General features: G+C 44.3%; 1 protein-coding gene across 1 annotated transcript; it reads left to right on the forward strand.

Annotated features, from left to right (window-relative positions):
- Positions 1-21,372: 21,372 nt before the first annotated feature.
- On the forward strand, positions 21,373-25,548 carry Pnma3 (PNMA family member 3). Its single transcript, XM_090326287.1, has 2 exons — positions 21,373-21,684; positions 22,012-25,548. The coding sequence occupies exon 2, from the start codon at positions 22,091-22,093 to the stop codon at positions 23,456-23,458; it is 1,368 nt and encodes a 455-aa protein (XP_090182413.1). The 5' UTR covers positions 21,373-21,684; positions 22,012-22,090; the 3' UTR covers positions 23,459-25,548.
- The last annotated feature ends 592 nt before the right edge of the window (positions 25,549-26,140 follow it).

A 26,140-nucleotide genomic window follows, 5' to 3' on the forward strand; every position in this document is an offset into this window, starting at 1 on the left:
TACTTTGTAAATACCCTGAAAGGTCGGTACACTAGGAGTGGAAACTGCTCAGTAGTGTGAGGTAGACATGTGATTTGAAGTCCAGAAATTCTATGATGATCTACAGAACAGAAACATGTTGTGAAAAGTAAAAATAAACTGGAGCCGTGGGTCAAGTGTATAATATTAGCTACTCAGGAGGCTGAGATTTGAGAATCCTGGTTCAAAGGCAGCTTGGGCCGTAAAGAATCTGAGAGTCTTATCTACATTTCATCATTAGAGAACGGGAAGTGATGTTTGGCTCAAGGCCTAAGGTGGTAGCATGCAGTTGAAGAGCTCAAGCCCACAGTTCAAGTCCCATGCCGACAAAAATTTAAATATAATAAAATAAAAATGATGGCTGGGAGTATAGCGTAGTGATAAAGTGTTTGCGTATCACGCTGAAAGCGCTGGGTTCAATTAGTTATGTTAGAAAAACAGAAAAAGCTAGAATGGTGCTGTGGGTTAAGGGGTAGAGGTGTCGCGTTCAGAACGCGGACGAGCAGTGCCCCGGGCCTGAGGTAAAGCGCCGTGTAAAAATTAAATGAAAATAGCACTAACAGAGAAGCTTTAAGGAACATATTCGTTTGTATAAGTCCCCAATCCATTGTTGAAAACCAAACATTACATAGTTATCTCCTCCTTGCTCCCACCCCAGTAACCGCCATTTTTGAGGAGGGAGTCGAGAGGCCCCGAGCGGCCCACACAGAATAATTCTCCTCAAAGTACCTGACTACTGCCAGTTTCCACTACGCCCTTTAAAAAACTATGAGAAAAATAGTACAGATCTTTACTTGAGAAGAGTATCTTCTGTCTGGGCCCGAAGAATCAAGTCATATACCGGCTGGAAATGGTCCACAGAGCTCCTTCCAGCTTCTGCTTCTGCCGCCGAACTGACTGATCACGAGGAGGCAGGGCTTTATAAGCGACGCTCCGCCCCCAGTGCGCATGCGCACACGACCCTCTTCTAGCGGTTCTGAACACAAGCTCGGACCCGCCACCTGACTGTATTAACCGACGCGCGAACATCACCAATGCTCTTTGGAACCCAGCAGCCTTTGCGGCTCTGTGATCACGTGCCCCTCGTTACACCATCCACGCACTTGTAAATGCAAACTCTCACTACAGTGTTGTGAGCAAAATACAAGACCGGACACAGAGTCAAGGGCTGAGCACAACGCCAATCATAACAGCTGGTACGCAACTAGCACGAAATACAGATGTGAGGAAAAAAAGATAATGAAATACAAAATACAGGACCACTCGAAACTATAACAAATTCAAAGGCGAAATCCATGTTTATTTTTTAGTAGGCTATGGACAAGTGATTAACCCCTGAAAATAAAACTCCTTCATCCATCTCATAAGCACATAGCAACTCTCACACCTCACTAAGAAGTGAAAAACCATACAAAAATTCTCCTCTCTGGCTCCACCTAACACCCAAACAGCAGTCTGGCCTTCCAAAAGCTACTTTCTTCCACAGACAAAAATTTTTCTTATTAACCAGGAACCACAAATCACTATTCTGTAAAACACTCCATGGATAGCACACAAATTAGCAAACTAAAACAACACATTTCAGAGACAAAAGTTGAAACTATTCAGCTCGATATTTCTTTGGCCTTATTTGAGACTAAAAAGACTACCCTTTTATAAAATGTCATAATGAAACATTAAAAGCAGACAAAAACTTAAGGGTATTGAATAACATATTTGCAGAATCATCTATCCATTTTATTTATCAATATATATATTCAAACAAAAATCTAAAACTAACTGAATGTTCAACATGTTTACAAAACTACCAGCCAACACCATTTATTTAATTCCTTACTACTTTTATTAAGGAAAAAATTTAACTAACACTGACAAATGTACTTGACCAAATATGTGCCCACCCATCCTATATATGTATTTATTTTTGCCACTCCTAGAGATTGAATGGAGGACCTGGAAACTGTCCTTGCTCTTTCTCAAAGTCCCTATTATACCACTTAAGGCACGGTGCCACTTCTAGCTTTTTCTATGTATATGGACCTGAGAAGCCGAACCTTGGTCTTCATACATACTAGGCCACATTCCCACCTGCCTCCTATATATTTATTTATTGAAAGAAAATCTTAAGGGTCACAGATCAACATATTTGCAGAAGTACCTCTCTAACTTATTTACTCATTCATCTATTTATACAGACAAAAACTTAAAGGTCATTAAAATATCAAAGGAGTTGCACAAGTGGCCATTCACATTTATGATTTACTGTATTTATTTTCATAGTGCTAGACATGAAACTCATGGCCTCTACACATTAAACATCTACTCCATCATTAACTTACATCCCCACCCTTTAACTGCATCTGTTTTCAATGTCTCACATGGATAACATACACATATACTCTCACTACTCCTTGTTTATTTAACAAGAACATATTTTGAAGACTCTTTTAAATCAATGTTCCCCTCACAAGGATAAAATTATATGACCATAGTTACAATACACTACTTGAGGCCGGGAGTTTGGCCTAGTGGTAGAGTGCTTTCCTAGCATGCATGAAGACCTGGGTTCAATTCCTCAGTACCACATACATACCAAAAAGCCAGAAGTGATGCTGAGGCTCAAGTGGTAGAGCCCTAGCCTTGAGAAAATCCAGGGATAGTGATCAGGCCCTGAGCTCAAGCTTAGGACTGGCAAAAAAAAACAACAAGAAAAAAATCAAAACAATACACTACTTGCTCTTGAAGTAACAGTCGACAATTCCACCTTGCCACCATCATCCACCATTTTACATTACGATGTCATGGCAGTCATTCTCTTGATGGCAGCTCATACTCACCTCTGAAAGACGGGCTACTCCTCTAGCCAGACTTACATTTCTCTTTATTCTACTTCTCACTAGTATAAAACTAGCTTCCCCTTTCCTTCCTTAAGCTATAAGAACCTAGTAAGAAATGATGTCAGTTTTGAATTGTACCTCACTCCAGTGATACTGAAAACACTAAGTTTAATGTTCCAAAAAATATGTTCTTACAAAGATACGTTTCCCCATATGATTTACATGAAACTCAAGAAATGCCTCCCTTATTAACCCATAACAAGGCCACATAAAACTCCTTCAAATTCCTGTTCTTATGGATCATAAATGATTAGTTGAACTGCTTGCTACCCACTAATAAACAGGACCAAAATCAGGACTAGGAAATGTTTGAGGTACTTTTCTCTTTTTTTTTTCAGATTCAAACTTTGGCCTACCTCTGTTCCAAGCCACCAGACAGCTATAGTGGTACCTTCTAAGAGTACTCTGTACCCAGGTAAAACATTCTCTTCTACCATCCAGTAATTCCCATTGTCACACTGCATTCTTTTCCACCCTGTTTACTCTTCCCTTCACAACAAAACCGTTTTCTTCCAAGTCATTGAGACATATTTTTTGTATTGTAACATTTATCCTTTCCTCCTCACAGAAAGCCTTTCACATAAAGTCTCCTTGTTAAGATGATTCATTCTTTCCCAAGCTTTTTTGAGGTATGGTTGAAAAAAATCATGTATTTAGCATATACAAAGTTTTTATGTGTGAATATATTGTGAAATGATTGCTGAATTCAAGCTATCCATTATATTACAGTTATGCTGTAGTTTGGAAACAGTGAGGCTAAATACATTGGGGGGAAAAAGAAACTGCAACATCTGCATTGGGACCTGTCTTCATGGTCTTCAGAAAGAGCCTATGGACACAGCAGAAGTAAAATGGCAGAGATTTATTGAAGAAAAATATAAACAAAGCTCCCACTACAGGAGAGAGTCCCAAAGAAGGATCAGTGACTATTGGAAGTGGATTGTGCTGAGAATAATAAGGTACATATCCAGGAGATAACTATAAGCCTCTATATCATTGAACACCTCTTGCCCATAGCAATCCCTAGATCCAATCAAAGGTTCCATGCAGCCTTTGGGAGCTCTCCATGTGTCATTCAGCCCCTCTCACTGGGTGTCTATTCCAGTGCACACTTATAGTCCAATCTGTCTACTGCTCCCATGTAAGTCTTTCTGGGACAAACGACCATGAGGTGATGTCAAGACACTTTCATACATGACTACTCAAGGCAATTGTGAGAGACACAGTCCTTATGGGAGGGGATCTTTGTTCTGATTCCATACCTTTTCCGCTCTCAAACTGAACTATGAAAAATACCAGAGAGGAATTTAAGGGTAAAAACTGTAATAATGAATAGCCGAATTAAAAATGCACAAACTTCAGTCTCCTGAGTAGCTACATTATAGGCATGAGCCAATTAACCAGATAAACAACTAAAGTGGAGCTGTGGCTCAAGTGGTAACACAACCCTTGCACAAAAGTGCCTAGATCCTCATGGTATTCCTTAATATGTGTCTATTAGATCCAAAGAGTACAAGAGCGAGGACTCAATATTTGCAGACCCTATGCTATGGACATGGTACTAGAAATATAAATAAAATTACATAGACATAAAAATCCATGACTCTATAGACATAATGTTTTATTACACAGATTAATATGTATCTATGACATAGAAACCCTCTAAAATCTAAATGCCAGTGACTGTATATAGAGATTCCCTTATTGAATATTTGTTTGTTAAATGTCATTTGAATTATGATGTAAAAATCAATGTTAATAAATTCTGTAATAAAAAAATGCCTAGGTCCTGAGTTTAAGATGTCAGCTTCTTGATCAGATAGAGTTACAGGTGTTCCCCATCACAGCTTAGCTGTGATGAAGCATGTCTCTGGATATTTTTGTCAGGATAAAGTAAGAAGAAAACTTTCTCTCTTGATATCCCAATCTGTGCGATGAATAGCATTTAAAGAGGGCAAGAGGAGTAACCCCCCTAGTACATTGTCTCCTCTTCCCCTGTCTGTCTGCTCCACAGCTACCATGAGTTGATCTTTCCATCTTACCATGCTATACTGCCTCACCACAAATGCAATGAAATATTTAGTACATGACTAGCAATAGTCAGCTACACATATCATCCTATCTAGTTATAAAAAAGAATGTATAGGTTTCCAAAGCATGATTCAATCTTTTTTTGCACTTTGGCAGTTTTTCATGAATGTCTAATCGAAATAACCAAGTATTCAAGCTTTTTCACAAATTGTGACATTTTTCCTTTGTCAAATCAGATTCTAAATGATGTCTTCTCGACTTTGAGGGCCTGAAGTGTGGCCTAGTGATAGAGTGCTTGCCTAGCATGCACGAAGACGCGGGTTCGATTCCTCAGTACCACATACATACCAAAAAGCTAGAAATGGTGCTGTGGCTCAAGTGGTAGAGCGCTAGCCTCGAGAAAGCCCAAGGACAGTGCTCAGGCCCAGAGTTCAAGGCTCAGTACTGGCAAAAAAAAACTGCCTTTGAGACTTCACAAAACGCCCCAGGAAATCAAAAAAGAATCTGTTTGTTCATCTTGGAAAATGAGACCCCAAATAACTAAGTTGAATATTACATAAGTTGCAAAGGGAGGTATTGTCATTTTTTTACATGCTTATATTTTCATATATGATATTTGTATTGATAAAATATTATCAACATTTCAAAACAGTCTTTGCTCCAATTGGGATATAACCATGGACTCTCATGGTTAAAATTGTTGCAACTACAACTACTTTGCTGCTGTGAAGGCATACCTTGATTGTTTATTTGAACTGGATTAAGGGCGACTTGGGAATTAAAAAAAGCACAATACTGGCTGAAGGAATTTATAGAGATGATTAGATTATCCTACCTATGGTCTAGTGAATTCAAAACTATTTAAAGCTATTAATGTTATCAAGATTTGAAAATGTTACTGAAAAGGTGATACAGTGGTGAAAACTGGGGCCTGGTTGCAGGAAGATGGTTATTTGGAAACAGGTCTTTGAATGCTAGATGTTGCTTTCTTTCCACCATGATAGGAGTACTCTGTACCCTTGCCCTGCCTGGCATGCGAGATGAAACTTTTGAAATTATGAGTCTTTTTATTTTCCATTATTTTGTTACCATGATGGAAAGCTAACTCACATATTAGTTCTGTTTATATATGCATATTCCTAATGGGTCTTTTCTCTAAGTGCATGGTTACAGATGATAGAGAAAGAGAGGGAGAGAGGGTGAGGGAGAGTGAAAGGAAGAAGTTTGTGGTGTTCAGATGTCAAACTCCTGATTGACTACAACTAGAAAGAAGCAATTTGTAATACACAAAAGGCAAATTGCACCTTCATGGCATTGGAGTCTGACACTATTTTCACTAATACTAACTAGAGTTGTATTAAGTCATGATTTAGTTCAAATCTTGACAGAATGGAAATTAGATACTCCAGGAAAATGACGGTGCTTTTGTAGGAAAACATTTACACACTACCTGACATACTATGAAAACCCTAAACATGGGAAATAATAGGAAAATTGATGTGACTGACCCATGTTCAATAGTAATTAGCATGCCATTGTTTTTCTCATTCTGTTTCCTGAAGCAATTCACTGGACCAACCTAGATTCCTGAGCACTAATTTCCAGGGCCTATGATTGGAGGAGAATCAAGGCTGTATGGGTGAGACCCTCATCTTATCACTGTTTCCATGAAGGAATGGGGGATAGAGGCAGACAGTAACTATCACAGCCATAAACATCACAGAAATTGAGCTCCCCAAAGGCTTTTCTTGACTAATGCCTACAGGAACAGTCACATTCTCACCTCCACTACTCCTTGTGTTCATTGTGAAAACAGCTCCAAAGTCATACCTCATGTTACTTTTCCCACAGAGCTCACACATAGGACTGTATAACAGTATCAATCAACCTTGTATATCCCCCCTCCCCATAGTTGGTCTGACCATCCCTTCTATTTCTGACTTCTCTGCTCATTTGCTGTGAGCACTGGAAAGTAAAGCTCCATGAAGAACGTTCTTATGGCCCATTTACATATGAGCAAGAGAGACCTGTGAATCATGCAAAATTGTCTGCTTATGTGGTGAGTAACCTCACTTTTGCCTATCTCCAAACGTATTCTCCAATGCAATGAATTCCTATGTGTTAAAACAGCTTTACTGAGGCCCCTGGGCCAAAAAACACTGTCTCTGCACCTCGTAGAAGTTCAGGAATGATGAGGAAGACTTGCTGAATGCATAGGGACCCCAGGACCCTACCAATCCTATCTTGCTGGTCTTCTACTAGGCCATTCTCTTGATTGACAGCCTATAAAATGCTTATTATCCTAGAAGATCCAAGCCTTGCTTTGTTAAGCTCTGACCAAGTAGGTTGTGTTGTCATAACAATGCTGACACCTAAATGTGTTCAACCATGGGCCTTAAACAGACATTTGAGACCTTTCATCTACCTGGGGCTTCTGTGAGAATCGAGAGACTCAAGGGACCTTATAACAGGTAGGGCAGACACCATTGCCTGCCCAGACTGCATACTTATGTAATCCTGACGTGCCTGGTTGAGGTGTATTCTTGGATCTCCTGATCCAGGGCTTTAAGGCTGCTTCTGGAATCAGCTCTGTCAACTGGATACTACATAGTTCAGCATTTCAGTGAACTCTAGACTGAATTTCTCTGCGCCAGCACTCGTAGCATCAGAAAAAATTAGCAGGCAGTCAGGGGGCTTTGTTTAAGTAGGAGCCCAGATTGACTACAGTCACCTTGGAAAAAAATCAGATTTCTAGCTCTGGCTAGTAGTGGGCACAGAATGGGGTCTCAATCATGCAGAAAGAGGAAGTGGGGCTTCTTGGCTACAGAAATCTAATTAGGGAGGAACCTGGACTGCTGAAAAACTGTTGACAGCAGAGGCTTAGGTGAGAGTAATATAGGAGAGGCTCTGACTATGGTGAAGGGAAGGAACTCCTGGCTCTGGGTATGTGAAGCACAATGAGGGAAATTGCAAAAGGAATGAGAATAGGAGTAGGGAACAGAAATGACCACATTGCTGAGACTGGTGATGTCACAGAAGAAAACACTACCACTGGCACCAAAGAGGCCAATGTCTCCCCTGCCTACTCCCTCCCCGACTACTCCTCATCCTGGAAAAAGCTCACCCTTACCCACAGGCTACTAAGTCAGCCTGATATCAAGCAAGTGGACATTCCCATGTCAGTTGTCCTTCCCATGTAGAGGCAGAGGTGTGTTGAGCTCAGACAGAGGTCCTGGCCCATCTGCTCAGCCTCTTCTATATGCAAGGATGTGACATGAGCTTCTTCCTTTGCCAACAAAGGCTCCACTTGCTCCTGTCCAGTGCCATGAGCTCAGTCTCTGCTTTCTCGGTGTAGATCTAGGCCGGCTGCCTGCCGCTGGCTCTCGTGGACCTGTGTGCACGTGTGTGGGCTATGTTCTTCTCTGAGCACTTCCTCCCCAGAGGCCCTGAGCCCGTTCCCAGGAGTCATCACAAAGGATGGACGAGGAAGGAGTGGTGCTTCATGGTGGTTCAGATATCAGCCTCACTCAGGACGACTGGGAAAAGTGATAATTGGGGTTCTGAGCAAAACATCTTGCTGTTTTATCTGCTTCATGAGGCTTTGTGTGTTGCGCATTCCAGAATAACTGGATTATTCTTTGCCGACCATGTGGCAAGGTCACAGAACAGTGGATGATGCCTTTTGAAGGTCTCCTAGACTGAGAGACCATTTCCAGGAGCCATCATCCTAACAAGAGGCAGATGTGGAAACTCAGGAAGGAAGAATATGGGACAATGGTCCCCTGGGGCTGGAACTCAGAATCTGGGCACTGTCCTTGTCACTTTTTGCTCATAGCTAATGTCCTGCCACTTGAGCCTCAGTGCCACTTCCTGCTTTTTCTATGTATGTGGTACCAAAGAATTGAACCCTGGGCTTCATGAATTGTACACAAGCACTCTACCACTAGTCCATGCCCCAGGCCTCACGACTTGGGACTTTTGGCATCCAGAGGACATTGGAAGTTCCTGTATGTGCAGTTACCCCTTCTCCATATTGTCACCTAATGATTTTATTTAATAAATATCTTGGATATTTCAGGTTTATTGGGTCTCTACTTTGGGTTGTTAGAAAGGAAGCTTGTATTAGGCCCAAGCATGGTCATAGAAAAATGCTGAGCAGTTTTATTCATCTTAGAGTCAAAGATTAATGGCTTATAATTATAGGTAAGTAGTGTGTATCTGCATCCCTGTGCCATGTACAGAAACTTTTGGAATTAAAAAGTTGAAATGAGGGTACAGGAAATTAGACTAGACTTCAAATGTGTCTCAAAGGTGTGGCATATGTGTGTGTCCCTATCTATCTATGAATGTCTGTATGTGTATATGTGTATGTGTATATATATATGTGTGTGTGTGTGTGTGTGTGTGTGTGTACATATGTATGTTTGTATCTATCTAATGTAAATATAGATTTTGTAAGTGAACTGATTGAGTGGAAACGTGAATACTTAACCAAAGGCTTTTATTTGCTAGGCAAGGTAACACCACTTGTGCCATGGCTACAGCCCCTCTTTTCGCACTGGTTATTTTTGAGGTAGCATTTAGTATTATGTTTGAGTGATCTATATTGAGATTATCCTTTTTTGTTTCAGTAGCAATGGCAGGCACACCACTGTGCCCACCCAATATTTTCCCCATGGGTGGGATAACAGATGTTTATCACCATGCCTCACCATTAGTTGAGATGGAGCCTTGCAAACTTTTGCTGAGTCTGGACTCCAAACAGAATCTGCCATGTTTGTGTCTAGGATAGATATGTTTAAAATCATTTTCTGCTTTTATTATGTTTATCTTGCTCGTAAGCTATGGTATTAGAGCGTTTATGATATCTGGGAACAGTGAGTCGAGCTGTAAAATAGAAGAGTCGGGGCATTACAGCTATACACGATACGAGAGATCTGAGTAGTGAACGCTAAACGTGTTCACCGCCCCATGTGACTACTCAATACATTTTTTTTTTTTACCAGAGCCTTAGGCACTTGCTCCTTTGCGAGTTGCAGTGAGCATGTGCGCGCCTGCGCGCATGCACTAGTGTCCTCTGCACCTAGACCACCGCTCGCGGGGTGAGTGCGCCTGCGCAGGCCGCCATTTCCCGCAGCCTGGAGCTCGGGCTGCGACGTCTTTGGGAAAACGCGCTGGTCTGGCGGGGAAAATGGCTGCGCGGTCCAGAGCCGGCACCCCGGGGTCTCTGCTGAGGTCGTACCCGCGTCGGCCGGTAGGTGGCGGGCGAGGATCGCGAATGGCTCCGCCGTCCCCGGGACCCCGCCCCCACGGCCCGGCCCGCCGCGCCGCCCCCACCGCCCTGCCGAGCCATCCGGGACCCTGCAGCCTGCGGAGGGGATCAAGGGAGGGGACCGTGATCATGTGCAGACCATTAGGAGGCGGGGGTGATTTCCATGCCCGGAAGGAGCGGTAGAGGACTTGTCTGTAGGGGACCTACCTGTGTTGTCTGCTACACACTGCAGAGCCCCTACTTGTGGGCCTGAAGTTGGCCCATTTTATGGGACTCCATGTTGATGGGAGAGTTAGCACCCTATTCGTCTGATGAGATAGATGGATTGGTGGGCCTGTGACGATGAGATCCTTAAGAGCACAGAGATCATGGAGGACTTCTTTCTTTATAGGAGGGACTATAAATACATGAATAGAGAATACTAGGGTTTATCTGGTTCAGTATTCAAGGGCCAGGCTTCTTACATATGAAACTCTTGTACATTTCACAACCCTTCACTGCTTCCATTTTGGGATTGGCTCTTACTGCAATGCTTTGCTGATTCTGTGACATTCAGTTCAAATGTCAAAGATGAATATGCCTATTAATTCTCAAAATATCTCCCCTGTTAGCCCATTTCCTGTCTCTGACATCCCAACCACTTCTATTACATTCACAAAAACCATCTGTATTGTTTAATGTTTAATTATTACACTGGGAATGAGTCTCCATTATCACGCACTCTGTGGCATCTTTCTGGTCTAGTCACAGATAGTCAGGCAGTTTCAGTTGTGCCATTTGTACCAAGTTGCCAGGAGAGCCTAATGTCATCTTCTCCCCACAGGCTGTGCTTTAAAAGTAAAATTATTATTATTTGCAAAACCCTTCTCTGATTAAAGGCTAGCAAAACTCAGACTACTTTATCATTTAACTACTAAACTCTCTATTTTCCTCTTTCTCTAAGCAGCTAAAAGCTGCAGGGGGAAACTACCCCACCATACATTTTCCTTCCCCCAGAAGATATCCTTCTCTTTTCAGCTAGCCTTCATATTTTTCCCCTTGATTCTCATACCTGAGTAAGCTGATAACACAAATATCCAGACCACTCTCTTCTTTATTGTATAATGTTGATTCAAACAAACGTAATCCTTTTCATGCCATAAAAAAATTTTACCCCAGCCTCACAACTAACCACAATGAAAACTTAGACCACTCTCCTTTTTATTCACCTAAGCTGATGAGTCTGTTCTGCTCTCTCCACAACCATTAATTATATAAACTAAGACATTTTTTCTTGTCTCTTTGCTGTGTGTGTGTGTGTGTGTGTGTGTGTGTGTGTGTGTGTGTGTGTGTCAGAGAGAGGGTGGGAGCCAGACAGAAGACTGAGACACAGACAAATGAGAGAGAAAAACACACACAGAGAACATCAGTGTCAACATGAAAACAGTTTTTAGATGTGGATCTATCTTTTCAGGTCATAATAACAGCCCCCCAAACCAACTAGAAGTATATAAAACTATACTCATTCACATTGCCAGGAACATAAATTTAAAAAATATCACAATATCCATGTGCTGGTGACTCAGACTTGTAATCATAGCTGCTCAGAACTGTGAGATTGGAAGACTGTGGATCAAACCCAGCTTGGACAGAAAAGTCCATAAGACTCTTATCTCCAATTAGCCACTGACAACAAAGAAACACAATTACACTTGGACATGATAAATTAAACAAGATTCTAAACATTCACAGAGACTAAAGGAGGACATTCTTAGGAGAGGATCACAAAGGCTCAAGATCTATGTGCATATGACCACATAAAATGATCCTTATTGAAACTAACTCAAAAAAATGTAAGTGAGAGGGGTTTTTCGTTACTTCCCTGCCCCCCTTGTTGCTATTTTTCATGTGTGTGGGGGGGGGTCATGGAGGTTGAAATCGGCCTGGGTGTTGTCTTTGACCTCCAGGCTAACACCCTATCCCTGGACCTGAGTGCTGTCCCTGAGCTCTTCAGCTCAAGGCTACCACCCTATCCCTTGAGCCAAGCCCCACTTCCCATTTTCTACAGGTTAATTGGAGATAAGAGTCTCAGGTCCTTTTGTGCCCGGGCTGGCTTTGAACCTTCATGCTCAGATCTAGGCCTCCTGAATAGCTGGGATTACAGGCCTGAGCCACCATGCCTGCCGCTCTTTTTCATTTCTGTATTTTTCTCTTGTATGTGAGTTTATATGCTTGGGGGAGCACTGAAATGGAGGGACAAAGGGAACAAATTCAGCAGTGGTACTTACTAGACACTATGTTAAAAATGAACTGTACAACTTGTTTGTGAGGACAGGAAGGAAAAACTGGGAGCAAATGAGAGAATAAGGGAAGAGGTGACACTTTTGAACAAAATGTACTCATTGCCTGACGTACATAACTGTAACCTCTCTGTACCTCACCCTTACAATAAAATTAATTAATTTGTAAAAAATGTAAGTGGAAGTGTGGCTCAAGTGTTAGAGTATGATCCTTGAGTGAAAATGGAAAGGGACAGCACCCAGGCCCTGAGTGCAAGCCTCCCAATTGTCCCCCTTCTACCCACAAAACAAGATTATAACAGGCATTACAAAAATGAGAAGCACAAACACTCCTAGAAATCTTAAGGATGTATAATGATCCCCAACAACTCCCTTTAATTTGTTCTTCTATACCTTGCAGAAATTGAGGGGTTTCTAGAAAATGGCTGTACACTGTCCCACAGTCCACCATGTAGCAGTCATAATTGCAGATGCTACATGTTAGACATGGGGTCATCTTTCCAGCAGATTAATACAGTCTTGTGCGGAAGACCTGTACATGGGCAACCACAATGCAGCCATTTGTGTTTGACTTTGGAGTGGGCAGCTTGGTGTATACCATGTGGACAAGGATTTGACACATAAAGGTAAGGAACAGTATTTCACAACCATATGGACAAACAAAAATCTTTATTCATACCTTGTAAATTGTCACGCACACTCTTATAGTTCTGGAGCACAGCCAAGCCACTTCCATCGAAGAATTTTATGGCTCTGTAGAAACAGTCTCTGGTACGATTCTAGGTTCTTGTAGAATTAACACTTGACCCTAGCATGCTGTGCTTTTGTGTCTGAAGATTCCCATAATAAGCAGAGTTCTGACAGATGCCTTATAGGATGCAATGCATTATAGGATTGAACTAGTACATCTGAAATACAAACAGGATATGGGTGCAAGTAAATTTTCTTGACACTAGTGTAGACTTGTTGTTACCACCACAGTTATTCCAGTGCCCTTCTCTCAGCTCACTTGTTAGGCCATGTAATCTTGTATCTAGGGGAAGGGAAAGGGCCAAGGTTCATTCATGGAGGAATTGACTAGGTATTTGGCTAGTCATTTAAAGTGGATAACAGCTGCATCTAACTCACCATTCATGCCCACCTGGGGATGAACCCTGAAACAGTATAAAAGAAAGACCATCCCAGCAGGTGGAACTATGAGTGGTGCAGCTCGTTATTAATTTTGTGTGTGAAGATAAATGGCTCAAGATAGGAATATACACAGATGCCTGAACAGTGTCAAAGCTCTAGGAAAAAGGACTAGACACTTGTGGATGAAAAACCCTAATACACAATTATAGGTATGGGCATGAGCAGAAACTTAATAGTGCCCATCAGAAAGAATCAACAGTTGGACATGGAAATATTTTTTAATTTTGTTTTTTATGATAGGAGTAATGTATAGAGAGGTTACAGTTACATTCGCCAGGTAGTAGGTGCATTACTTCTCACATATTGATACCTCTTCTCATGTCTTTGTCCCCATTTCCCTCCCCCTACCACCTCCCAATCATCTTGTTTTCCCCCCTTCCCTTTCCTATTGCAAATAATCAAATAAATGTATATACAATATACCAGGTAACAAAGTCAGACACAGTAATGATATGAAATTAACCAAAGGGCAACAAAAGAGAAGAGAAATAACACAGTACATTAAGAACAACAATTACACAACATAAAGCTCTTGTTTCCCTATTCTAAAGATCGTTTCATTTAGTCTAATCCTATATGACCTTATGTACCTAGGTTTTTGAGCTATTATAATCTTCTGCTAGGAGAGTTCTAGATGTGTACTAACTGTTACAAATGAGGGAAACCATTGAGCCTATGTTCCTTTGGGTCTAGCTTACTTCACTTAATATGATTTTTCCAACTCTTTCCATTTCCTTACAAATGGGGTGATGTCATTCTTTCTGATGGCAGCATAGAAGTCCATTGTGTATAAGTGCCACATCTTCTTGATCCAGTCATCAGCAGAGGGGCATCTGGGTTGGTTCCATATTTTTGCTATGATAAATAATGCTGCAATGATCATCGTTGTGCTAGTGTCTTTAGTATAGCCTTGTTTGTGGACACTTGGGGTAAATGCCAAGGAGTGGAATTGCTGGGTCATAGGGGAGCTCTGTGTTTAGTCTTTTGAGGCACTGCCATACTGCTTTCCATAGTGGTTGAACGAGTTTGCACTCCCACCAACAGTGTAGTAGTGATCCCTCCTGGCCATATCCCCTCCAGCATCTGTTGTTGTTAGATTTCTTGATCACGGCCATTGTAACTGGAGTGAGGTGGAATCTCAAAGTTGTTTTGATTTGCATTTCTTTTATGGCCAGAGATGTCGAGCATTTCTTCATGTGTCTATAGGTCATTATTTCCTCTTCAGAGAACTGTCTCTTTAAGTCTTTGGCCCATCTTTTAATGGTATGGTTATTTCTTTGAAGATTTGTTTTGCAAAGATTCAATTTTTTTAGCTGTTGATATATTTTAGATATGAAGCCATTGCCTGTTGTATGGCTAGTGAAGATCTTCTCCCACTTTGTGGGTTTTCTATTTAACTTGCTAGCTATGGACATGGAAATATTTATCCACATTATATCCCTTCTTTCTTGAAAGAACCAAGTTTTTCTGTCTTAGGGAAAAAGCCAATTCTGAATATAATTTTGTCTTCCCTACGAGCACAACTTTTAGTCAGAATTACTATCCAGGGGCCACCAGTGTGTGACATAGTCCTGAACCTCACAGAAGATGGCATCTTACTAGGGGACGTGCTTCAGAGTGATGGACATATGTGATGGGATCCAGGAACTGGAATACTCTGCTGTCACAATCTGGCAGCAGCCACGAGCTATTCGACAGAGGTAGGAATGCCCTGAGGAAGGTGCAGCTAAAACATATGATCAGAGGGAATACTCTGTGAGGATGAGGGGTTCTCCAACACAGTGTTCCATACTCGCTCAAGCAGAAATCTTCAGGTAGCAATTTGTTCTCAGGAGGAAGAATATGTTGGTCAGAAAATGAAAGGATAGAAGCCACAGAGCCCACTGATTTACTCAGGAACCATATTTGTCTTTCCCATCTCATCACATCTAGGCTCTGTACAGATTGTCCTCCTCTTTAGGGTCCCATTGTATTTATAGCTGTGACTGCTGAGTGAGAATTACTGTGCTTCCTTGTGTCCAGAGATCAGCAAGCAAGAAGTCTTACCATCTCGGTAGTGGTATAGATATTTACCAAAGAAGAGGTAGGGATGATGTTAAAATCTGAACGGGGAGGAACAGATAAGAGAACTAGAAGAGCTCCTTGGAGGAACAGATAAGAGAACTAGAAGAGCTCCTTGGGTGGTCCTTAATGTTTTCTTGTCTGACTGAGGCTGTGAATAAGCAAACAAGTGTAGAAATTTTGGCCTGACAAGTGTGCAGATAGCAATGAATCAGATCCTCAGGGATGAGGGAAAGCCACCAAGACTGCAGGGATGATAGCTGAGGGTGAGGGAAGTGGACAGTAGAAGAGAAAAATGAGTGGGATTACGAATACTTGTTGCAATCACAGGACCAACTGTACCAATTGAGGCTGTATTTTGGCTTACCAACTTCTGTTTGCTCTCAGGAAACCCCACAAGAGCCATGGAGGAACTGCTTCATATTTATGCATCTGTCTGGAATAAGGGGTGGCCTGTGGTGGCTATTGAAGTGTACCACACAGGTGTTTCTTTAAGAAAGGAGTTGCTACTAGGGGTATTATTCACTGACAGCATTTGGACCAAGCCCATGCCATTTCTAAGGACCTATCGGTTAATTGCTTACCATAGCAGAGTACTAGGTTAATCTCTAGCTAATGCAAGACTCCCGTATGGGAGTCAGAGTTTTTTCCTGTTGGGCTGGTCAAGACCTTCTCAATATTCCAATGCAGTCTAAATCTCCTCTGTCAACTCTTCTTCCTTCTCCTGTATCCCTCCAGCTCTCTCCAGATGTCAAGCCTAAATTGATCTAAAAGCTGTTGCTGCTCCTCTTGTGACTCTTCCACTTTGTCTTTCTCAATAAATCTCTTGCACTCTGTTTTATTTCCTGCAAGACCCAAACTGACTTGCTTAATTTGCTGTTACAATGAATGCCTCCAAATCTTCCACCATGGATAGGTAAGAAGAACAACCAAAACACTATTTGCTCCTGCAAATTCCTTCCAAAATCATCTTTGAAATGCTTAATCTTCTCTTTAAAAATCTTCATGGGATGGTAGTTCCTCCACTGGCTTTCCCATCTTTTAGTATATTCAACTGTGTGTAGGGATTGGAGGCTGAGTGAGGGAAAATATAACCACAAGGGGCAGTAGCATAGACAGATCAATTAGGAGAAGCTTGGCAGTTTGCCCAGGAGGAGACTGTACTGATGCTTAATGAGAAGAGGGGAGAGCTTAAGTTCACCACCTAGGAAGAGAGGAAAGCATAAGGGACTCCTATGGAACAGAGACGTTAAAAAAGAACTTACATGTCTGGCAACATCACTCATAAACACACTGACGAGACTCTGGGTAGAGCTATAAATCTGCTTATTTGGTCTATCTAAAACATAATTGAGTGTATAAAACTTTGAGTTTTGATGCTCAAAATTGTACATTGACTTATTTCCTGCCCTCAGATTTGAACTGAAGTCATGTGAAAGCAGGCAAACTTAAATATAAAACGTCCGAAATACCAAAAGCAATTCTATGTAAAAAGAACACTTTGGGAAATATTACAACACTGGACTTCAACTTATACTGAAAAACCAAAGTTATAAAACACAGTTTCATATGGGCACAAAAACAGACATAGAGACCAAGGAGACAAAATAGAAGACTCAAAAAACCAAGCCACACTGCTATGACCATCTGATCTTTGACAAATGATCCCAAATACAGCCTGGTGCAAAGACAGCCTCTTCAAGTGGGAAACTTGGTTGTACATTGGTTACATACAGTCAATCTGCAATCTTTCAATCTACATAAAACTCAAGTCCAAATACATGAAAGATCTTAACATGAGACCTAAAATCCTGATACTTTATAGGAAAGATACACAGGGAAAAGTTTCAAGGTGCAGATACAGCCACTTGTTATTTTAACAGGACCCAGTTCCTAAAATAAGAGCAAGAATCAACAAATAGGATCACATCAAATTAAAAAGATTTTGCACTTCAAAACAATTGGGTAAAATCTTGACAACTATTTAACACAAAGGATTAATATTTAGAATATAGAAACAGATGAAAATGAATCTGCACAATACCAAATAATCAAATTAATAAATGGGTAAACAAATTCAACAAATTTCTCGGAAGAAGAAACACAATGCCTAATAAATGTTCAAAATCCTTGCTAGAAAGGAATTGGCCATCGCTATACTACCCACAGAAGGATATCTGGGCAAGTGGGAAAGAGTGTGAACAGGTTTTTGGTCCGAGTCCCCATCAGGAGCTCCACATTTTCCACGGTAACTTGCCAGGAGACTCTCCTGATTTGAGTGGCAGGACAGGAGGAAAAGGGCAGGCAAGGCACTCATGCTAATCAGCCAGTCCTTGGAAACTCTTTGCCTTTGCCTTTCCCTTGAGCAGACTGGGCCTGCATATGCTGTGATGTGTGTCTGAAGGGGACTGAAGGCAGGTGGGAAAGGGTGGATATATGATGAGGACTTACGTGGGAACAGATGTGTTAGTGTGAATGTCCCAGGATGTGAGACTAAATGAGAGTGAGAATATGTGATTGTGGTGGCACAATGTTGTTGAGTGTGGGTCACTGAGAATGTGGGGGAGGGGTATATCTGAGGATAAGAAGACTGTGAATCAGTTAGGGTATGTAATATGTATGAGCATGTGAGTATGTCACTCTGTGTCTAACTTTGTGTGGCTTTGAATGAGGAATATGTAAGTGTATCACTGAATGAGTATGATTTGCTTGGCTTGTTTGTTGAGATTTGGTCTTGCTAACTTTTTCCCTATACTTGCCTCAAGCCACAATCCTCCCAGTCTCTACCTTTAAAATAGCTCTGTCAAGTTCCATATCATTGCTATAATATGACTTTAATGCTATTAACTGTGAGAGATGTCATTTGTATATGCCTCTAGTTAGAATTTGATTATGAATATTGCTTAATAGCTTTGTTAGGGGATATTTCAGGTTTCTGTTGATTGAAATGACTACAGATAAAGTATTAGTTATGCTAAACTTGGTTGTATTTTTTCTTTTGTGTGTGTGTGCTAGTAGTGGGGCTTGAAATCAGAGCCTGGGCATTTTTGCTTGGCTTTTTAGTCAAGGATGGTGTTCTACCAGTTGAGCCACAGCTCCACGGTTGGCTATTTGGTGGTTAATTGGAGATAAAAGTCTTATGGACTTACTTGCCCAGGTTGGCTTAGAATGAGGATCTTCAGATTTCAGCCTCCTAAGTAGCTGGAACTACAGATAAAAACCAGCAGAGGTAGTCACTGAATTTTTCAATCTTTAAATGTAATTGTCAAATGATTTTGTAAACAAAATTGCTAGGCCTCTTGTAGGCTCATCAGATCAGTTTCCAGAGGTGGAATCCACAGGTCTTTACTTTTACTGATAGTTGCTCTTGGTTCTCCCATGCAGGTTGCTTCCTTCATCTCTTCCAATTTTCACCTCACAAGTGATGCCTATCAATTTGGTTCGCAAACGTAATGTTTTTCTGCCAAGTACCATACCAGGTAATCAAGACATAAAAGCAAATAAAACATTTCTACTTGTGTCGAGTTCAGTTAGGATAGTTCATAAACTTTTCAAGTGGAAAATATTCTTCCTATCATCTCTACATCTAGTATTTTTGAATCTTACTTTTCTGATGTATACAACCTCCACCTGGCTGGGACAGGCTCCTTTCTGGAGAAATTCTGGACATATCCCTTTGCCTTCATACCACTGGATGTTTCCCATTGACAGCTCACAGCTTTGCCATTTATTCTGTAGTGTCCCTTTTGAGAGCCTAAATTTTTGCCTGGGAAAATCAAGCATATGAAGATTTGAACTCTTGGAGTGGAAATGGTGGGAACAGACGTGGGCCTTTTCAGTCCTCTAAGAAATACAAAGGTGTTTCAGTTGGGTATCTAGCTCAGTGGAAGAGCACTTGCATGGCAAGTGCAAGGTCCTGAGTTCATTTGTTGGTTCTGGGGGTGGGGTGAGAAATACAAAGGGCTAATTTGGAAATTTGCAAATAAATATTTTGTGGAGAAATGCATTATGAATGATCTTTTACACATTTTTATAAACCTACACATACATGGTTGACCTTGGAAAGCATCCCTGATAAGGTGCCATTCTGCATGCCATAATCGGAGCAACGCAGTCGTGTCATGTTCCCTCTCATATGACGGAATCCTAGAAATGTGAATTTAAATCAGCATTGTCCGTAATTCATGTGAAAAGGAATATTTCCCTGGAAAGGAGTGCTGAATATATAGAAATCCGGAAAATAAATTCTGAGGAGGATAAAGCAAGTAAGGAGAAAGGTCCAATTGTACACAAAGACATATGGATAGGGATTTAAGATCTAGTTTTGACTGAACTACAATAAAGTATGCACATATATCTTAGCCTATTTGAGGGTCATGAGTGAAATAAGGACAGTGTTAATACGTACTATACAGGGTTCTTGGGAGTAGTAATTAAAATGATTCCTATAAAGAGATTAATAATGCAATCTAATCAAGGAAAAGTCCTCAAGATTCATTGCTTTTGGATCCCTGACAACTGACAGCAACAAGAAACATAAGCCTGAAAAGGCCAGGATGAGACACAAGTTATGTGAACAGTTTTGTGTCACATTCCTATACAAGGTGGTTTCCTTCAGGTGGTTGATGAAGGCTGTGTGAGGACCAACCATACCTCCTGGTGCGGTGCGAAACAGGGTAGAGCACTGTGTACAGGAGATTGGGATCAAGGGGACAAAGCAAGCATGATCACAAAGAACGCAGTAGTGATTGGCAGGATGCGTTAAGGACAGTCAATATCGCTCATCGACTTGGTTCCCTGAGACCAAACAAATAGAGAAGTAGATCAGAGTATACGAAAAATCAGTCATAAGGTGCTGGGGTCAATATCCACGGAGCAGTACCATGTGTGGGCCTTGCCATCTGCAGTAGCACAAATGCAGCCTAGCATTTGTAGTGTGGAGAGAAAAGTGTCCACGCAAACCCTAGCTACGGGTCATCCAAGGTATCAGGGACCCTGGCCCTAGGGCAGCAAAGTTGTTTTGCTTGCATACGGGCGCCACTGCAGGCCCAGGCCTGCCTGTAGTTCCGTTGTCCCAGCCAGATGGGCAGTGGAGCATGAACCCATGAGAGCACCTGTGGGATGCCCTCCAGAGGACCCCTCCTCCAGGCAGGTAGGTCCTGTTCTCCTAGTTCGTGGACTGGAGTTGTTGTGAGTGGGATTCGATTGTAGGAGAGCTGGGAAAGTCTCCGTGTTCGTTTTCCGAACCCCGAGCTACACGTCTGATTATTTTTTCCTGGAAGAGTCCCTGGCCCCGCAGGGGCTCGAACAAGTGCGCATCCCACGCCTGTGCGGGAGGGGCGGGGTCGGTCGGGGCTGGGGGAGAGCCAAGGGCCCTGGGCGCCAAGGGCGCTGACGCCCGGGCCTTGGGAGGCGGCGGGCGGGGGTCCACCCGGGACTGGACGGGAGGGGCGCGTGGAGCGGAGCCGGTGACGTCATCCGCGGCCCCCAGTGCCCGCGGCGGCGGTGGCGGTGGCGGCAGCGGCGGGCACAGCAGCCAGGTCCCGTGACCCGTGTGCGCCAATGGCCTGGCGGTCTCCAGGGCGACGCGGAGGGTCCGGGCTCCGCCGCCGCTGCCGCCACCGCCCCCGCCGCACCCCCGCCCCGAGTCCGCACTGCAGAGAGCGGCGGCGAGCAGGCGCGGGCGCTCCGGCCCACGTGCCGGAACCAGACAGCCACAGCCACAGCCAGAGCCAGACGCGCTGAGCGAGCCGGAGAGCGAGCCCGCAGCAGCGCAGGGACGCACGCACGCCCCGGGAGACCAGGGCCGCTCGCTGCAGCTGCCGCCGGTGAGCGCAGCCCGCCGGAGCGCGGTGCGTGCGCCCCCCCGCCCCACCCCACCCCGCGCCTGCCACGGACCCGGGCCCCGAAGCGCCAGCGCCAGCGCCAGCAGAAGGTACCCGCCAGGCCCGCGCGCGGAGGACGAGGCCGGGGCGCGGGGGGAGGCGGTGGAGGAAAGGGGTCCAGGCGTGTGTCCCCGCGGGACCCCTCCGCGCCCTTCCCGCGCCGCGCCGTGCCCGCACCCACTGCGGCAGCCTGGGGCGCGTAGAGTTCCCCCCCCCCAGCCCGACCCGCAGGGATCGGCCAACTGGGGTGGGGGAGGGGAGGAGGGCGGGGATGGGGTCCCCGCGGAGGAGAAGCACCCACAGCTGGAGGGGGCCTGGGGCTGGGGTGGGCTGGAGGGCCGGCGTTCACCTCGCTCTCACCCCCTTCGCATTCACAGGCAGTGGAGACCTGGACGGGGATTTTTGGCTCCGATTTATGTATTTATACACCAATTAGAATACGCTGCAATTGCAGACATGCCATTGACCCTGTTGCAGGACTGGTGTAGAGGGGAGCATCTGAGTAGCCAGCGCTCCATGCTGATCCTTGGCATTCCGGAGGACTGTAGTGAGGATGAGTTCGAGGAGACTGTCCACGTGGCTCTCAGGCACCTGGGACGATACAGGGTCATTGGCAGAATGTTTAGGAGGGAGGAGAATGCCCAGGCCTCTCTACTGACATTTTCAGAGGATTTTGACTGTGCTTTGGTCCCCAGAGAAATACTAGGCAAAGGGGGGCCTTGGGAGGTAATTGTAGAACCTCCTAATTCAGATGATGAATTTCTTAATCGACTGAACCACCTGTTAGATGAAGAGAGGAGAACCGTATCAGACATTAATAGAATCCTCGGGTCCTATGCTAATTCTCCTCCTAGACTGGCTTTTAACCCAGAAGTTTGGAACTGGGCCCAGACCCTGGAGGTAACAGTTCAACCTCTGCTAGAACAAATGTTGTACCGAGAGCTAAGAGTGTTTTCAGGGAACACCATAGCCATCCCAGGGATGTCAGCCTTTGAAGCCTGGCTAGAGCACACCACTGACATGTTACAGATGTGGCAAGTGCCTGAGATGGAAAAAAGGCGCAGACTGATAGAATGCCTTCGAGGCCCTGCTCTGCAGGTAGTCAGTGTGCTTCGGGCTAATAATGCTGGCATTACAGTTAAGGAGTGTCTGGAGGCCCTGCAGCAGGTGTTTGGGCCTGTAGAGAATGGGAAGATGGCTCAGATAAAATTTTGTAAAGCCTACCAGGAGCCAGGAGAGAAAGTCTCCAACTTTGTGGTACGTTTGGAGCCATTGCTCCAAAGAGCTATTGAAAAGAATGGAATACCACGGAAGAATGTGAATCAAACTCGCCTGAAAAGAGTCTTAGGTGGAGCCACCCTTACTGACAAACTTCGAGACAAGCTTAAGCTGATGAAACAACGCAGGAAGCCACCAGGTTTCCTGGCCCTGGTGAAGCTTCTGAGGGAGGAGGAGGAGTGGGAGGCCACTATGGGTCCAGAGAGGGAGTTCCTGGAAGGGCTGCAATTATCCCCAAGTTCATCAGGCAGAGTCAGTCGCTTTGGATCTTTTGTCCCTACCTCTGACCAAAGCGTTGAGACCTGGCCTTCCCAGGGCTCCCAGCGCCGTCGCCGTCGTGGCCGAAGGGGTGGCAGAGGCCGGAAGGGAAGTGTGCAAAGATCTGGCTCTCGAGGGGCAGGGAACCGGAACCACCACACATTCTGCTACAGTTGTGGAGAAGATGGCCACATCAGGGTACAGTGCTTCAACCCCTCCAACTTGCCCTTGGTGAAGCAGAAGAAGCAAGCTGCAATTGGAAAGTTGGGAAACGGAAGCCGGGCTTGAGACAAGAGCCAACCCAAGCCCAAGGCCACGTAGGCTCCAAAGAAGAAGGCACCAATTTTTACCACAGGTTAAGCAGACAAAAGACATACTGGAAAAATAGAATGGAACATTCCAGACAAATAGCACTATATTTCAGGGGGGAAAAAAGGCAGGGCAGCCAGGCCCAGGCCAGACCTCCTCACCCTTCACCAACTGCCAACAGACAAGACCAAATTGCACCCAACACTGTGGGGGGCACACACAAGGACCCCATAGAGTGCCAGAAATACATGCAAGAAGCTGACACACCCATTCCAGAAGACACCAAAAACACTACTGTGGACCTCAGTGAAGCAGAGGCCCAAGATAGGGAGGCTGGGGGCTGTAGTCTTGGTGTCAACCCAGTCACATGGCCACCTCCAGATGCCCACCCTAGAAGCTCTGATTTAAGTGTGCTCTCTAAATGTGAAGCCGCATTGGGCACAGAGAAGTCTATCTCAGCTCAGCCTCAGCCAGAAAGAGCCAGTGATCCAGGACAGAGAGAGAAGATATCGCAGGGGAAGCCACAGGGTCCAGCCTATCTTCAGGATCACCCACATTGTTCCAAGGGAACCCCAGGAGAGCAGTGTCCTGAAGCACCTGCGTGAGTAAAGGCTGGATCTTTCGACCCAAAAGCCCTGGGAGGCCAGAGCCTCCGAGAGCTACTTTCCTCCCCTGCAGCCTAACAGGGCTGTATGGGAAGGAAGCAAACATTCAGGAGATACCACACATGGGCACGGGGTGGGGGGAATTCTTTGGGACAGTTCTGTAGAGCTATCATGGGAGTGAGTGGGTGTGCCGGGCAGGTTTTGTTCTAAAAGAGGCAGTGGAGGATGGGAGGACTTGGTATGGGGTTGTTTTGTTCTTTTTGTTCCTGCAGAGAGGCTGGAGAACCAGAGATAACAAGCAGGGAGTACCAGAGCCTGGCGTGGCAAGTTACAACTAAGTAGCTGATAAGGCCAAGACCAGCTCAAATCCTGCCAACTTGGGTAGCTGAGCTGGAAGCATCTTCCAAGACAGAAGCCTACATGAGGGTGCCTAAAAATCATATAGGAGAAGAGACTATTTGAAAACTGCCAGCTGCCTGCTTCTCCCCAGAGGCAGATCCCATCCCAGTTCCATTCACCAACACCAGATAGTATACTTCCTATCCTGGGAAAGCCCACCCTCACCTATAGACCCCTTAGTTATCCCAGCTGTCAGCAAGTGCCCACCTCCCACACTAATCACCTTTCCCGTGCAGAGGCATGAGGTGTGCATAAAGCCCAGACAGAGGTCCTGACCCACCAGGCCAGCCACCTACATGCCTGGGCACAAGCCATGAGCTTTACCCCATGCCAATCAAGGCTCCACTTGCTCCTATCCAATGCCGTGAGCTCAACCTCTGCTTTCTCTGTGTAGATCTAGGCCGGCTGCCTGCCGCCACCGCCACCAGCTCTCGTGGACCTGTGTACACGTGTGTGCGTTATGTTCTTCTCTGAGCAGTTCTTCCCCACAGGCCTGGAGTCCATTCCCAGGAAGCATCTGGAAGGATGGATGACAAAGGAGGGCTTTTCCTGTGACCTGGACTTTAAATTCTGGCAAGAAGACCTGGACCCTGGATTAGTGGGGTTCTGGTGACAGTATTTTCATGTTTTGTTCCCCTTGTTGTGACTCAGTTTCCTTTGCTTGGGGGGGGTGTTCCTTACTGTTCTTTCCAGCATCTCAAAATTGTCCTTTGCTGAACACAGGCAGTGGACAACCCACAGCAGGCAATCCTGAAGACTGGCCATTGCTAGAGACCATTGTCCCTGACAAAAGGCAAACTGGGGCTCGCAGCAAGGAGAACGTGGCAAGAGGGACTCAGTGTGTGATGTGGTGTGTGTGTGTGTGTGTGTGTGTGTGTGTGTGTGTGTGTGTGTGTGTATGTGTGTGTGTGTGTGTAGAGGATATACAAATGAGGCACACCATCCAGAGCACATCCCAGGGTCTAAGGCTTCTAATGGCTGTGGGGAGTTCCTATCTTTGCTTTCACTCCTGTTTCCTCAATAGTTTCAGCAAACATTTTTGTTAATAAATTTCATTAATGTTCTCATGGTGTCCTGTCTCTGCTGGAAGAGGTTGGGTTGGAGTGAGGGGTCAAGAGTACTTGGGCTATCCAGGCACTGGTAGTACATGGTTGTAATCCTACCTACTAAGGAAGTTGAGATCTGAGGATGACAGTTTGATGCCAGTCAGGAGACTCCAATTAATCACTGAAGAATCCACAACTGGTGTTGTGGCTCAAGTGGCAGAGTGATAGCTTTGAGCCAAAGGAGTTCAGAGACAGTGCCAGGCTCAAAATTCAAGCCCTAGGACTAGCACAACACAAAGAAAACTGAAAACAAACAACAAACCCACCTGGGTTAATATTGAGGGAATGTGTATGGCAGGTTTCACAATGGACTATGGAGTATCCTAACTGCAGAGGTGCTCACAACTCAAGAGATAGAGGTTTATAGACTCAAAGAAACCCAGCAGTGCAAGTGGGTAGTTGACAGGGCATTGGTGGGTACAGGTAATGATCACTGAATCACCAAGGTACCAAGAAGCGCCTCAGAAGTAAGTAGGTATGACATTAAAAGGAGAATGGGTTTTATCAGGCTGGAGCAGATGGCTCATGTTTGCTAGCAGTGCTGGAAGAAA

The sequence above is a fragment of the Megascapheus bottae genome, chromosome X (assembly GCF_031878675.1).
Source record: "Megascapheus bottae isolate mThoBot1 chromosome X, mThoBot2.hap1, whole genome shotgun sequence".
Lineage (NCBI taxonomy): Eukaryota > Metazoa > Chordata > Mammalia > Rodentia > Geomyidae > Megascapheus > Megascapheus bottae.